Raw genomic sequence first — 13592 nt, forward strand, 5'->3', positions numbered from 1 at the left:
TTTTTTTTTTTTTAAGGTGGTGCTCAAAATCCAGTGTAACTTATGCACAGAGGAATATAAGCAAATAAAAACTGATTTCTCAAAAAGGGTAGACTACATTTGGAAGATTTTTAGCATTTATAAACAATTTGTGGACCATATCAGCCTTTCATAGAGAAGAGTGTGACCTCCTTTAGACAGTGTGCAGCTAGTGTAAAAAATCTCAATAGCACTTTCCAAGATTTTTGACATATTTGGGTTTGGTCTATTTTTGTGCAGAATATCTTGAAGTTCCCACTGTGGCTCAGCAGTTACAACCCGACTAGTATCCATGAGGATGCGGGTTAGGTCCCTGGCCTCGCTCAGTGGGTTAAGGAGCCGGCATTGTCACAAGCTATAGCAGCAGAGGTCACAGATGCGGCTTGGGTCCCACCTTGCTGTGGCTGTGGCGCAGGCTGGCAGCTGTAGCTATCATTTGACCCCTAGCCTGGGAACTTCCATGTGCCTTGAGTGGGGCCCCAAAAAGACAAAAAAAAAAAAAAAAAGAGAATGTGGGCAACTTGCCAGAAAATACAGGGCCTATTTCCATACTTTGCACTACATTAAGCATCAATCAACACAAATTGTTCCATGAACTTGTCACTTCCAAAGTCACAATAAAAATAGTAGTTTCTAAAATGTTTGTGCTAAAACAAAATTTCCCAATGAAATACATGAACTCTAACCATCAGCTGATAAAACTGGCCCTTAAGGAAGTTCCTATTGTGGCTCAGCGGATTATAACCTGGACTAGTATCCATGAGGATGGGGGTTCCATCCCTGGCCCGGCTCAGTGGATTAAGCTATGGCATAGGTTGCAGATGCAGGTCAGATCCAGAATGGCTGTGGCTATGGCATAGCCTGGCAGCTGTAGCTCCAATGCAACCCACAGCCTGGGAACCTCCATATGCCACCTGTGCAGCCCTAAAAAGACAAAAGCAAACAAACAAAAACTGGCCCTTATAAATAAGGAGAATTAGCACCTCCACATGCACTGGAATAAGATTTCCCAACCCCACACTTCCTTGCATTCTAAAAACAAAGCTTTTTTTTTTTTTTTTCAGGTTTCCCCCCCCCACCCGCCCGGCCAACACACACACACACACACACAGAGTCTCTCCTGAGGCCCATGGAAGTTCCTGGGCCAGGCATCCAACCAGCCCCAGAACAGTGACAAGGCTGAGCCACCAGGGAATTCCTAAAGCTCTTTCCTTAGAATTGACTATTTGGGATCATAAACTAGACGCCATTCTGCTGCAGTCTGTAAGGTGACGGAAACACGATGCGTTCAAGTTTAATGCCATTAGACAGGGCGTTCTTGGGGATGCAATTTGGAGGTGCTTGTAGAAAGGGGTTGCTTCTCCCTTAAGGGGCTGGTGTCACTGTCCGTCTCGCCCCGCAGGTGAGCGAGATGGAAGTGAACGGGCAGTTCGAGTCGGTGTGCGAGTCGGTGTTCAGCGAACTGGAGTCGCAGGCGGTGGAGGCCCTGGACCTGCCAATGCCCGGCTGCTTCCGCATGCGGAGCCACAGCTACGTGCGCGCCATCGAGAAGGGATGCTCCCAGGACGACGAGTGCGTGTCCTTGAGGTCTTCCTCCCCGCCGCGCACCACCACCACCGTCAGGACCATCCAGAGCAGCACGGGTGAGTGGGCGGAGCTGTCCCCGCACCGGGGCTGTGGCACAACTCTCCCCAGACAGCACACGTGGTCCCCTCGCCGTGATCACACAGTCACCAGCCACAAAAGCCCAAACACTCGCTGCGAGGCCCAGGCTTGGCTTCCCTGCCTGCCTCTATCCCCACATGCACGCACCCTCTTCTTCCTCCATCTCCATCCCTGGTATCAACAGAGGAAACTGCAACAAAGGGAGGAAGAGGGACAACAGAGTGGGGAGAGCTACCCCCACCCCGACAGCATCGTAGGACCAGCACACTCACCCCAGCCAACTCTGTTCTCCATAATCAGGCCCTGACATTTAGGGGTGTCACCCCCTCCATCAATCAAGGCCCTGATTGTTGAGCATCACAGAGTTGCAAATGTTTTAATTCCAAGATACCCACAAAACAACTGTCCCCAAAGACCTAAAATAATACTGTGAGAAAATGAGAAATGGATGATCCACTGATTGCACATTTTATATCTTCTTTCATTATAGCAGAAGGCAGGTTTATTTCATTATTTCCAAACATCCTATCTATACCCATATAGCACCTCCTCATCCCTCTAAACTGAATTTTAGTTTATGCCACTAAACTATCTTTTGACTAAATTTTAGTCAGAGAGGCACAGAAGAACTAAGCTGATTCCATGGAACTTGCATAAGAATATAGCCATGGATTACATGTGACAGGGAATGTGTTGTTTTGGGGGTTTGGGGGTATACTTTTTAAATAACATTTGGGTCCAAGAAGAATACCCCCTCCATCTTAACTAATTTTAACATTGATGGATCTAGCATAACTCCAAAAAAAAGCAGTCCTACAAAAAGATCACCAACCGAGGGTCAAGATAAATAATGGTGAATAAATTAGCAAGAAAAGTCTGTGCCAGACTATTGTATTATTCAGTTTTCATTCTAGGTGCTTCAAATGTCAGTAATTATCATTCAGCCTAGAACTTTTGCAGGCTGGAGAATTAATAGACCTTCAAACCCAAGTGAAAGTCCTACTAACTTGAAATACAGAGTTGAGAGAATTTGCAAAAAATAAAAATTAAAAAAAAAGAGGTTAAACAATAGGTGTTCATTGTGAACCAATGCAAGTTACAATCTCAGGATTAAGAAAAAGATGCTTCTAGATGGTTTCCTGGCTCAGCAGCCCCACTGGAGCCCAGCAGCTCTGGGCCTGGCTGACTCTCTCCCACAAGAGACGGTGGATATGTGTTCTTGCTCACTAGGCAATTCTGCAAGAACGGTGGCAGATGAGGTTAGTATATTAAATAAGGTTGATTCAGGAAATGAAAACATTTTGACTTCATCCATGGGCATATCTGTATGTGTTTACATCCGTGCAGTAAGTACAGCTTGAAGGTCTGCCTGCGTCTCTAGCACCTCACTGTGCCTTTGGTGTTTCCCTGCCCCTCATCCCCCACAGCCCTTCCCCCGTGTCTGGTCCTCTCTCTGTTTAACAGCCTCAACTTCTGTGCTCACGTTGCTCCTTAAACACACAAAATGCAGATCCTGGCCAGGAAGGCCAAGGGAAGGAAAAGGGCCCTGAGGAAGCAGTGTTGTGGGGAAAGTGACAAGAGGCTCCAGAATGTCTGTTTTCTGATCAACTAAAAGGATTCTGTGTTTTTGTCATTTAAGAGACAGGTTACGTACACTTCCTGCCTCAGTTCTAGTGCGGTGCTCTTCACCCCAAGACACCGTATTCTGACCTTCCAAAGACCCTTCCCAGATACTCTTGGGGGTCCGGGACTTCAAACAACAGTATTGCCGCATAAAATCTGAGTTTCAGATGAATAGTGAATATTTTAGTCGTGTAAGTATATCCCACATATTGCGTGGGATATACTTAGACTACACAATTGTTTGTAGTGTTTGCTAAATCTGATAACCATATCAGAGGAGGCGAGTGGGGCCTGGGAGGGTATCCTGTGTTGTTCCACTTAGAATGTAAGAGATATTAGAGGGGCTTTAGCCAAAGGCCCTATGTGGGAGGAGAGCCAGAAATAGGGAGCGGTAACACCAGAAGGAACTGTATCTGCTCCATCTTGGGTACCACATGCTTTGTCCTGAGTCCTGGACCCTGTCCACCTGCAGCCAACTGGATGGGGAGGCTCCAGGCTGGGCTGCAGCTGCAGGGGGTCAGGAGCAGCAAGGTGGGACTTGTCACTGTGAATGGTGACACATAAAATACCAGATTTTTGTACAGGGTGCCTGGTGACTTCATCCTTCACCATCCAACTAAACATCCTGATGCCTTATCTTGACAGTCACGGAAAACAAGCAGTCTAAGGACTAAGCATCAAAATAGAGTCTAAGCAAGACCTTCAGAATTGTAATATCACTTTTCACAGTTTCTCTCTGACATGGATTTGTTCTCTTTTTAAAAAGGGGGGGGGGTCATTTTATGATATAATAAAGTTCTGTGCCCTTCATTCTACTGCTCCCATAACCTGTGTTCTCTCCTCATCCCCCCCCCTTCTCTCTCTCTCACACACACACACACACACTTTTCCTTTTCTCTCTCACATGATCTCAGTACTATCATATTAATTTCCTACCAGTTTCCTTCCATGGAAAATCTACTTTCTCATAGGATCTACTAACTTTTGAAAGAATGTGCTCCTCCGTGTTAATCAGGAAATGACTTTACTCTAATTTCAACCACTGCCACCCCAGGTACAAAGGTCAAATTTTACATCTGCATTCAGTAGGACATGATGTCAATATCTCCTTTGCTCGTTATTCTTGGACACACAACAGATTCCATTTTTCCTAAAGTTCCCTTTGCCTGAAAAAGAGATCTTCATTTTTGTCAACTGCAGCTATAAGGTCTAACTTTTTCCCCACAGCAATTCACATTTTGAGTCCTTGGGTTTTGTTCCAGACATTATTCAAATTTTCAACAAACTCTGCTATTAAGCTTTTCTCCTCCAGCCTTCATCACATTAGCAAAATGAAATCACAAAGTTCCACAAAAGTGTCTGCTGTCACTGGAAGTATCGTGAAGACAGGCTTGGCTCCAAGGGGCCCTAAGGAGCCCCTAGTGTATGATCAAGGCTTTACAGACTTGCCCCAGCAAATTGGGGCCAATTAGGAACTCAGCTAGGAAGTGATCTATAGTTATACTACTTTTGGTTTATTGATTTTTTTTTTTTTGGCTTAGCAAACTGTGATAGAATCTTTTATTATCATCTGCTTCAAGCAGTCAGATCTCTCTCCATCTGATAGAACCAAGTTTTTGGATAAACCAGTGCATTTGGGACTTCTGGGTAAGGATTAGCACTATTGGGTAAGGATTAGTGTGTATTATCTGGTAAGTCATGTTCAAGTGGGCAGTTACCTTGCTGACTGGGAGAACAAGCACCCTGACCTCAATCACCTGAATATTTTACATAAAAGTAGAACTTGGTGCTAGAAATAAACCCAAACCTCCAATACTGGAGGATTAAACCAGCCCCCTATGGAATATATAAATGCAATTGTATGCATTTAAGGAAGAGGTTTCTTTTTACTTCCTACACTAAGCATCCAGGATCTAGCAAAAGTGTTACTACACTGCAACTAGACAGACTTCAATCTGGTGAGACCAGGAGCCTGAATGAGCAAAAATATCCTATCACCACCATCAGTGGATACACACATCAGGTGGTCAGAAGGGACACAAAATAAATCATTTGCAGTGGTGACCCAGTGAGAACTAGTTGGGAGGGTCAGTGGATATGCATGGAAGGGGAGCTTTTAAATAAGCACTTATTGCTTGTTTTAAATTTTTTATTATAGTTGATTTACAGTGTTGTGCCAATTTCTACTATAAAGCAAAGTGACCCAGCCGTATATATGTACACATTCCCTTTCTCATATTATCTTCCATCATGGTCTATCCCAAGAGACTGGATATAGTTCCTGTTGCTGTACAGTAGGACCTCATTGCCTATGCATTCTGACTGTGATACTTATTGCCAATATAATATTTGAATTAAAATAATGCTCTTTGGAGTTCCTGTCATGGCTCAGCAGTTAACGAACCCAACTGGTATCCATGAGGACGCAGGTTAAATCCCTGGCTTCACTCAGCAGGTTGAGGATCCGCCATTGCCGTGAGCTGTGGTACAGGTTGCAGATACAGCTCAGATCCCGAGTTGCTTTGTCTGTGGTATAGGCCAGCAACTGCAGCTCCGATTTGACCCCTAGCCTGGGAACCTCCATGTGCAGCGGGTGCAGCCCTAAAAAGACAAAAAAATAAAAATACATAAATAAAATAATGCTCTATGATAGAAATAGGCAGACCATCATGGTATATGATTCTCTGGGCTGTTCAGAAGTTTTCCCTTTGAAATTATGAGCCTTTCAAAGAACGTTTCATGTAGCAATAATATATTTTTTTTTTTGAATAAAGTATACACCACACCATTGCCCCTCAAGTGTGGCCCGTCTGCTCTATTCTTTTATTAGTGGACATTCTTAACAGTGGATGAGGTTGAATGGTCCCCCATCCTTCATGGAGCCCCCAGGAAGGGCAGTGGGGGCCCAAGACAAAGTGTCCCCAGCAGGGACTCAACACAGTTTGCCCTCTTGAGTGTGGCTCAGGGCCACGGTGATGACAGACCATATCTCCAGTTTGATTTTTCTAACCAGAGAGGTCATTTTCCCTTAAATAGAGACACACCCTTCCATAATCTTAGCTCATACTCTCCCAGCTCCACATATAAAAGCAGTTATCCTTTTGGTTACCTGAGGTCAGGGATAATGTTCTAGAAAGTTCTTATGTTTGTGCTATCACAGCCAGGCAGTCATTCCATCCAGATGACCACACTGAAGCTACTTTCACGCACCCTGCACACCAATCCTGTGCTCCCCATCCACCCACCCACCCCCCAACAACAACAAACCCTAAACATACAAGATCTTGGGCAGAATAACATGAAGATAATAATTTATAGTTATAATACCCAGTAGGCATTCATTAATGTAGTAAGAAAGGTGAGAGAAGATGCAGAAAAATACTTTTACTGTGATATGATTGACAGATTACACTGTGTTAAGTTTAAGGTGTAGGATGAGTTGATTTGATATATTTATATCGCCAGGTGATGACCATCATGGTGTCAGCGCATACCGCCATCATCTCATAAAGTTATCATTTCACTTTGGGGTGAGAACCGTTAAGACCTAGTCTCTTAGCAACCTGGAATGCAATGCAGTATTTCGGATATAATCGCCATCTCCAGAACCAATTCCTTCTAACTGCAAGTTTAGTCCCTTAACCACTATCTTCTCCTTTCCCCCACACTCCAGCCCCCAGTAACCATCACTCTACTGTTTCTATGAGTTCAGCTTTTGTAGATTCCATATATAAGTGCTATCATGCAGTATTTGTCTTTCTCCTATTTCACGTAACAGAATGCCCTCAAGGCCACTCATGTTGTCACAAGTAGCAGGATTTCCTTCTTTCTCATGGTGGAATTATATGCCATTGTGTATCTGTATACCACATCCTCATTCACTCATCCCTCTGTAGACACTTCAATTGTTTCCCTATCTTGACTATTGTGAATAATGCTGCAATAATCATCAGAAAAATACTTAAGTACCTCACAAGCTCCATTTTCGACAGATCTGTGAATAAGCAAGGTGGCCTTCCCAGGGAAATAGTTATCAAAACAAGTTGATTCACAGAATATTAGCAATGGAAGAAACTTCTACTTCTTCCAATCCAGAGGTCTGCCAACTACGGCCTGTGGGTCAAATCTAACGTGCGGCCTATTTTTGTAAAGAAAGTTTTACAGGCACAAAGTCAGACCCATTTGTTTATATATTGTCTGTGGCAACTTTTACCTTTTTTTTTTTAAACTTTTAATGTATTAACTCCCATTCGTAGAGAGCAGAGTTGTTGCTGCAGAGACCACGTGGTCCAGAAAGCCGAAAATATTTATGCTCTGGCCATTTACGGAAAAAGGCTGTCACCCACAGAACCCGTTTTAAGGCAGAAAAACTAAGGCCCAGAGTCATGGCCCTCCAGCTAAATCAGAATAAAGGCCCCAGGTCACCCAGCTGGAGCCCTTTGCTTGTTTGGGCCCCAGCTGTCCAAATTCATGGAGAACCTTTCAGTTCAGAGAAAGCTGACTTCTTTCCAACAGGCAGCAAGTTCATTAACAGGTTGTTTTTATAAAACCGTGAGGGGAAGGTTCAGAAGTCCAAAGGACAGACATGGGTCAGAAGTTTTTTAAACAAAGAGCCTTTCTTTTCTATTCAAGATAAGATCGAGCAATAAATATTCAGATCTTGCCTGGACGGGTTCCGTGAGCCTCCGGTTATGACGCTCCCCCTCCTGGAACTTCTCCAAACATCCAGGCAGAACTGGAGATGGCCACTTACTCCCATCTTGGGCGGCTAAGACCAAAAAAAAACAAAAATAAATAAAAAATAAAAGGGCAAGATTTGTAGTATAGTCCATGCCTCTTGGGACGTGACTTCTCTGTGAGATCTGAGAAAACAAACCGTGAAGACTTTTAGAAGAATTTGGGTTATAATGTTTCTTTTTAGGGCCCTCTGGGTACATTCTTCTGCACTCTAATAAAAACATTATGAAGTCGTAAAATACAAAAGTCCTGTGGACACTGAGGAAGATAAAGGGTCTGAAGGGCATCTCCTGCTCTTATCTCCTTCAGTGGTTTTGCTGTATGTAAATCACCTCTCGCCCGGAGTGCCAAGCCTGGCGGCGTCAAGCTCCACAGAGAGCCTGTAAATCTGCCTTTGCCCATCTGAGGGGTTGTTCCAGTGCCAATGGGGACAGGGCCCCACAGTCTCCTGGCCTTTAGGGCTGTTGTGAGGTTCAATGAGATCATTAATAAGGAAGCACTATATAAATTACACATCAGATTGCCTCTACCACAGCTTTAACTTCAAATCTCTCAATCAGCTTAGTTTGGGGGGCTTCTTTTGTTGGTGTTGGGGTTTTTTTAAGTTGTTTTTTTTTTCTGCCCCACCCATGACATGCAGAAGTTCAAAGGCCAGGCATGGAACCCATGCCATTAGCAATGACTGGAGCCACAACAGAGACAATGCCAGGTCCTTAACCACTAGGCCACCAGGAGGAACTCCCAGCTTAGTTTAACAATAGTGATAATAGCTAATCTTTGAGCACTTACTATTTGACAGGCATGATGCACAAGCTCCATAGATTATTTTGTGTAATCCAAACCAATAGTCTGTAACATGGGTGAAATGTAATATCATTATTTTCATCATACAGGAAAAAGTCTTAAGACTTAGCAAGTTTAGGAGTTCCTGTTGTGCTGTCTGGGTTAAGAATCTGACTAGTATCCATGAGGATGCAGGTTTGATCCCTGGCCTCCATCAGTGAGTTAAGGATCAGGCATTGCCACATGCTGGGGCCTGGGTCAAGGATGCATCTCAGATCTAGCATTGCTATGGCCGTGGTGTAGAACAGCAGCTGAAGCTCCAATTCGACCCCTGCCTGGGAACTTCCAAATGCCACAGGTGAGGCCCTTAAAAAAAGAGGAAAAAAAAGACTTAGCGAGTTTATACAGCTTGACCAAGCTGGTAAATGACAAAGCATGTTCTTAAATTCTCTTTCCTCATCCATAAATATGTAGTATAGTCCACCCTGAAATAATTTAATACAAATTTGCCTAGAGAATGAGAAGCCCAAGAAATAATTTTCTTTCATTTTTCTTCCCACAAACAGTCATTTAGCTCCTGCCATGTTTGAAACCTGTGTTTTCCACAAAAAATTCTGAAAATCCCTCTTTTTAAAAGAAATTGTTTTGACCACGTATTCATGACACGGTTTCTTATGCTGGTTTGTCTAAACCTGGAATATCTATTTAAAGTGAAATTAAAGATGTAAAAGAGAAAGATAGAATTACAATGAATAGAGAAAAAGCCTCTAAAAGAAAATACTCTTTGGGTTTAAAACTTCATATTACACTTTGTCATTTTGACATTATGGTGGATTTAAAAGATCAAATAGCCAATCCCTTGATCTAGTTTTTTTGCTGTCAGCACTGAATGGAAAAAAGAATTTTTACCAACTCATGTGAAAACTAAGCAGGTGGTAAATTCTGTTTTGTGGCTGATGAAATGATCACAGGTCACCGCCTTAGACTAAGTTAAAAAAAAAATACTATAATAATTTAATCCCAATCTGGCTGGTCTCTTGGTTGGGTTGAGCAGTCACAACCCAGTTACAAAGGTTAACCAGAAAATACAAATTAGAAAAGCAGACTTCTTTAATGTGAGTATTTACTACATAGGAAATTTCTCAAAATTAGTGACAACACAGAACCTAAAAATTCATTTTTTTAATCTTTCTGATACCGCCATAGACACTATTTTATAATGAAATAAATGGACATTTTTAAAAAGCCTTCAAAGTCCTAGGTTGTCTCATCCAGTTCGTATTGAACTTTAACAAATATGACAAACTAGTAGTTGAAAACCATACGTGTGATTAATTCTGGCTCCTAAACAACCCTAATGCAGCTCCAGCTGGTAAATCCAAGAGCCAAGGTTTGGTATTTCTGTCTGTTCTTCCATTGACTTTCTGTCAAGTGTTCAACATAACCCTTTACTACTACCAGGTGGCCTTATTTTACAAGAGAAAAGACCAAAATGAACAGTACCATGATTTTATATTAGCAACTACATAAGAAACAGCTATACTTACTGTAATGATGAATCCATGATCATGTAACTATTAACACTCAAAGTTTTCTCTGCCATCTGCTGGTGTCCTAATAACATGGACATTCCACCAACATACAAGATAACTTTTTTTCTTTTTTACCCTTTTCTATCAATACCACGTTACACCACGTTATGCCTTTTCCTGCTAATTCCAGTAGCTCCTAATTTAACTTACAGAAGAAAATAACGAGTCTAAATTATCTCTAAAAAGATAACAAACTGTCAAAAATTTAATTAGTTTTTAACCCCTACAACATGTTTTTTCAGTGTTATGGTTTCAAGGGGATATATAATATTATTCAAATGAAATTCGCTTCACCAGTTTCATACTTTAGAGGTGTATCCCTGACAAAGGAGATCAGATCCGATGAAGACAGAGGCTCATCCTGAATTTCTGAGCATTACCATCCTTTCTCTCTCAAAATCCAAACTCGAACTTCTCTGTCATCTGATCATCTTATCCCATTACATATGTTCCCATACAATTAAATTTTATAATTTAAGAAAAATCAATGATATACACCTGAAACTAACACACTAGAGAGAGTCTTTATGTCTTATTTATTTTAAAAAGAAAAAGAAAGAAAATCAGTAAGCCCATCTCATCCACTGCTTTGATTCTGAAATATCTTTTTCTCTTCCAAAATGTTGATTAGGGCCAGAGAATGATGATGAGACATTAAAGGTTGGCTTTTGTCATTTTCAAGGAACTTCTTTCCATCATCTTTTATTCTTAGCTTTGTGTTTAGAAGTAATTATATATTTATAGGAAATTATAAATATCAAAGTGGCTGATACCCCTCCCCCAATCTCCCCCAATGGTTACATCCTAGATTACCACAATATAATATCAAAACCAGGAAACTGACCTTGGTACCATGCAGATGCGGAGTTACCACAAGTGCAGACTGTAACCACCACTACGACCAAGATACAGAACCATCCCATCATGACGAAGATCTACTCGGGTCCACATTTTACCACCTTGAGTGAAGCAGAAATTCACCTTCCTTCAAGTCCCTCTCACATTTACAATACAATTATCTTAAATATTTTCTCCTCACACACAGAGCCACGTTACACCATGTTATACCTTTTTCCTGCAAATGTCAAATGTAAGGTACAGAAATGGAGAGCAGAGGGAGAGCCTATTGCATGTACCCGTATTTTTTTGCCACATTGCCAAGGTTGGGCAATTTTCAGCTGTTATTTCTGTGACCCCTTTTGCATCTCCATCCTCCCTCTCCTGTCCTCCATGACTCAGTAGCTGCAACTTCTTTAATGGGTGGCTAGAGCAGAGTTTTCTTTGAAGAGGACATGGGTAGGAAGGCACTGTTTTATTATCTCGATTAATAACAACTTTTTCTGCCTGTCAAACATCAAAACAATTCTTTCCATACATAGAAACGCCCCACCTAATGTGACCCACCTTTCACAAACAGGCAACCACCCAAAATGACATCTAGCTACAGCATCCTATACTCAGTACCTCTTATCACTGTCAAAGTCCACTATCCTCCTTCCCAGTCCTGTGCATGTACTTCTTCTCACCATTCTGCAACCTATGGGCTAAATTATGCACTCTTTAAAAATATTCAACTACTCAAAAGCTCAACCATCTTGACTTAGAAAAAGGTAAAGACAAGAGTTCCCATCATGGCTCATAGGTCGCACACATAGCTCTAGCATTGCTGTGTCTGTGGCATAGGCCAGCAGCTACAGCTCCTGCTTCAACCCCCAGCCTGGGAACCTCCATATGCTGTGGGTGCAGCCCTGAAAAGACAGACAGACAGAAAAGAAAGAAAGGTAAAGACAAAGAATTCCCAAGGACGGCCATATCCATGGTCCTTCAAATCACCTAGGATGACTTTAGTGGCATTTTCACAAAGCACAACTTGTCGTAAAAAGTAATGCAAATATTAGACATTCTCTGTTTAGCCTCTGAAATTGCCATGTGTTTGTTCAATTCAGATGGCAGCTACATCACTGACTTTCCCAGTTTTATTGACCAGCACATTTCCTGTATCCCATTAAATAAAAACAATGTTGAAAGGAACTTTCTCTTCACTTAAAACTTAGTTACCTGATACAGCCACTATGGAAAACAGTATGGAGGGTCCTCAAAAAATTTAAAATGTAATCACCATATGATCCAGCAATTCCACTTCTATGTATTTTTCCAAAGAAAACAAAAACACTAGTTTGAAAAGATTTATGTACACCTATCTTCATTGCTGTTTATTTCAAAGAGCTAAGATACAGAAGCAAATTAAGTGTTCATCAACCGATGAATGAATCAGTGAAGAAGATATGCTATACACATACATAATGGAATATTACTTAGTCATAAAGAAGAATGAAATCTTGCCATTTGCAACAACATGGACAGACCTAGAGGGTAGCATACTTAGTTCAATAAGTCAGAGAAAGATAAATACTGTATGATTTCACTTATACGTATAAACTAAAAAGCAAATTATAGAAAACAGAAAAGGACTCCCAGATACAGAAAACAAAGAGATGGTTGCCAAAGAGAAGAGAAGTGAGGAGATAAGGAAAATAGGTGAGGGAGACTAAGAGGCATGAACCTCCAGTTATTAAATAAATAAGTCCTAGAATGTAATATACAGCTTAGTAAATAGTCAATAATTTTGTAATAACTTTATATGATACAGTTGATAACTAGACTTGTCATGATAATCATTTTGTAGTGTATAAAAAATATCAGAGTTCCCGTCGTGGTTCAGTGGTTAATGAATGCGACTAGGAACCTTGAGGTTGCAGGTTTGATCCCTGGCCTTGCTCAGTGGGTTAAGGATCCGGCGTTGCCATGAGCTGTGGTGTAGATTGCAGATGCAGCTTGGATCCCCTGTTGCTGTGGCTGTGGCATAGGCCAGCAGCTACAGCTCTGATTAGACCCCTAGCCTGGGAACCTCCATATGCCGTAAGAGCGGCCTTAGAAATAGCAAAAAGACAAAAAAAATAAATAAAGTCACTATATTGTACACTTAAACTAATGTAATCGAAGACAATTGTTTCAGTTTATATTTTTTCTTTTGTAAGGAAAGTAATAACAAGTTCAAAATTTTTTAATTTAAAATAAAATAAGAATCAGTTACCTAGAATATGAATAGCTGTCCATCAGAAAAAGAAAAAGAAAACCAATTCCACAAGTCCTTATATCTTAATGCTTAAATCT

The 13592-nt window shown here is 41.5% G+C and overlaps 1 protein-coding gene across 15 annotated transcripts in view; it reads left to right on the forward strand.

Moving 5' to 3' along the window:
* DLGAP1 (DLG associated protein 1) overlaps window positions 1–13592 on the forward strand; it is an 866754-nt gene that overhangs the window by 695736 nt on the left and 157426 nt on the right. For all 15 annotated transcript variants that reach the window (XM_021097724.1, XM_021097721.1, XM_021097720.1 and 12 more), the window contains one exon: window positions 1421–1661. In XM_021097724.1, coding sequence (XP_020953383.1) covers window positions 1421–1661 — 241 coding nt within the window. The remainder of the gene's footprint in view (window positions 1–1420; window positions 1662–13592) is intronic.

This window comes from Sus scrofa, chromosome 6 (genome assembly GCF_000003025.6).
Source record: "Sus scrofa isolate TJ Tabasco breed Duroc chromosome 6, Sscrofa11.1, whole genome shotgun sequence".
Classification (NCBI taxonomy): Eukaryota; Metazoa; Chordata; class Mammalia; order Artiodactyla; family Suidae; genus Sus; species Sus scrofa.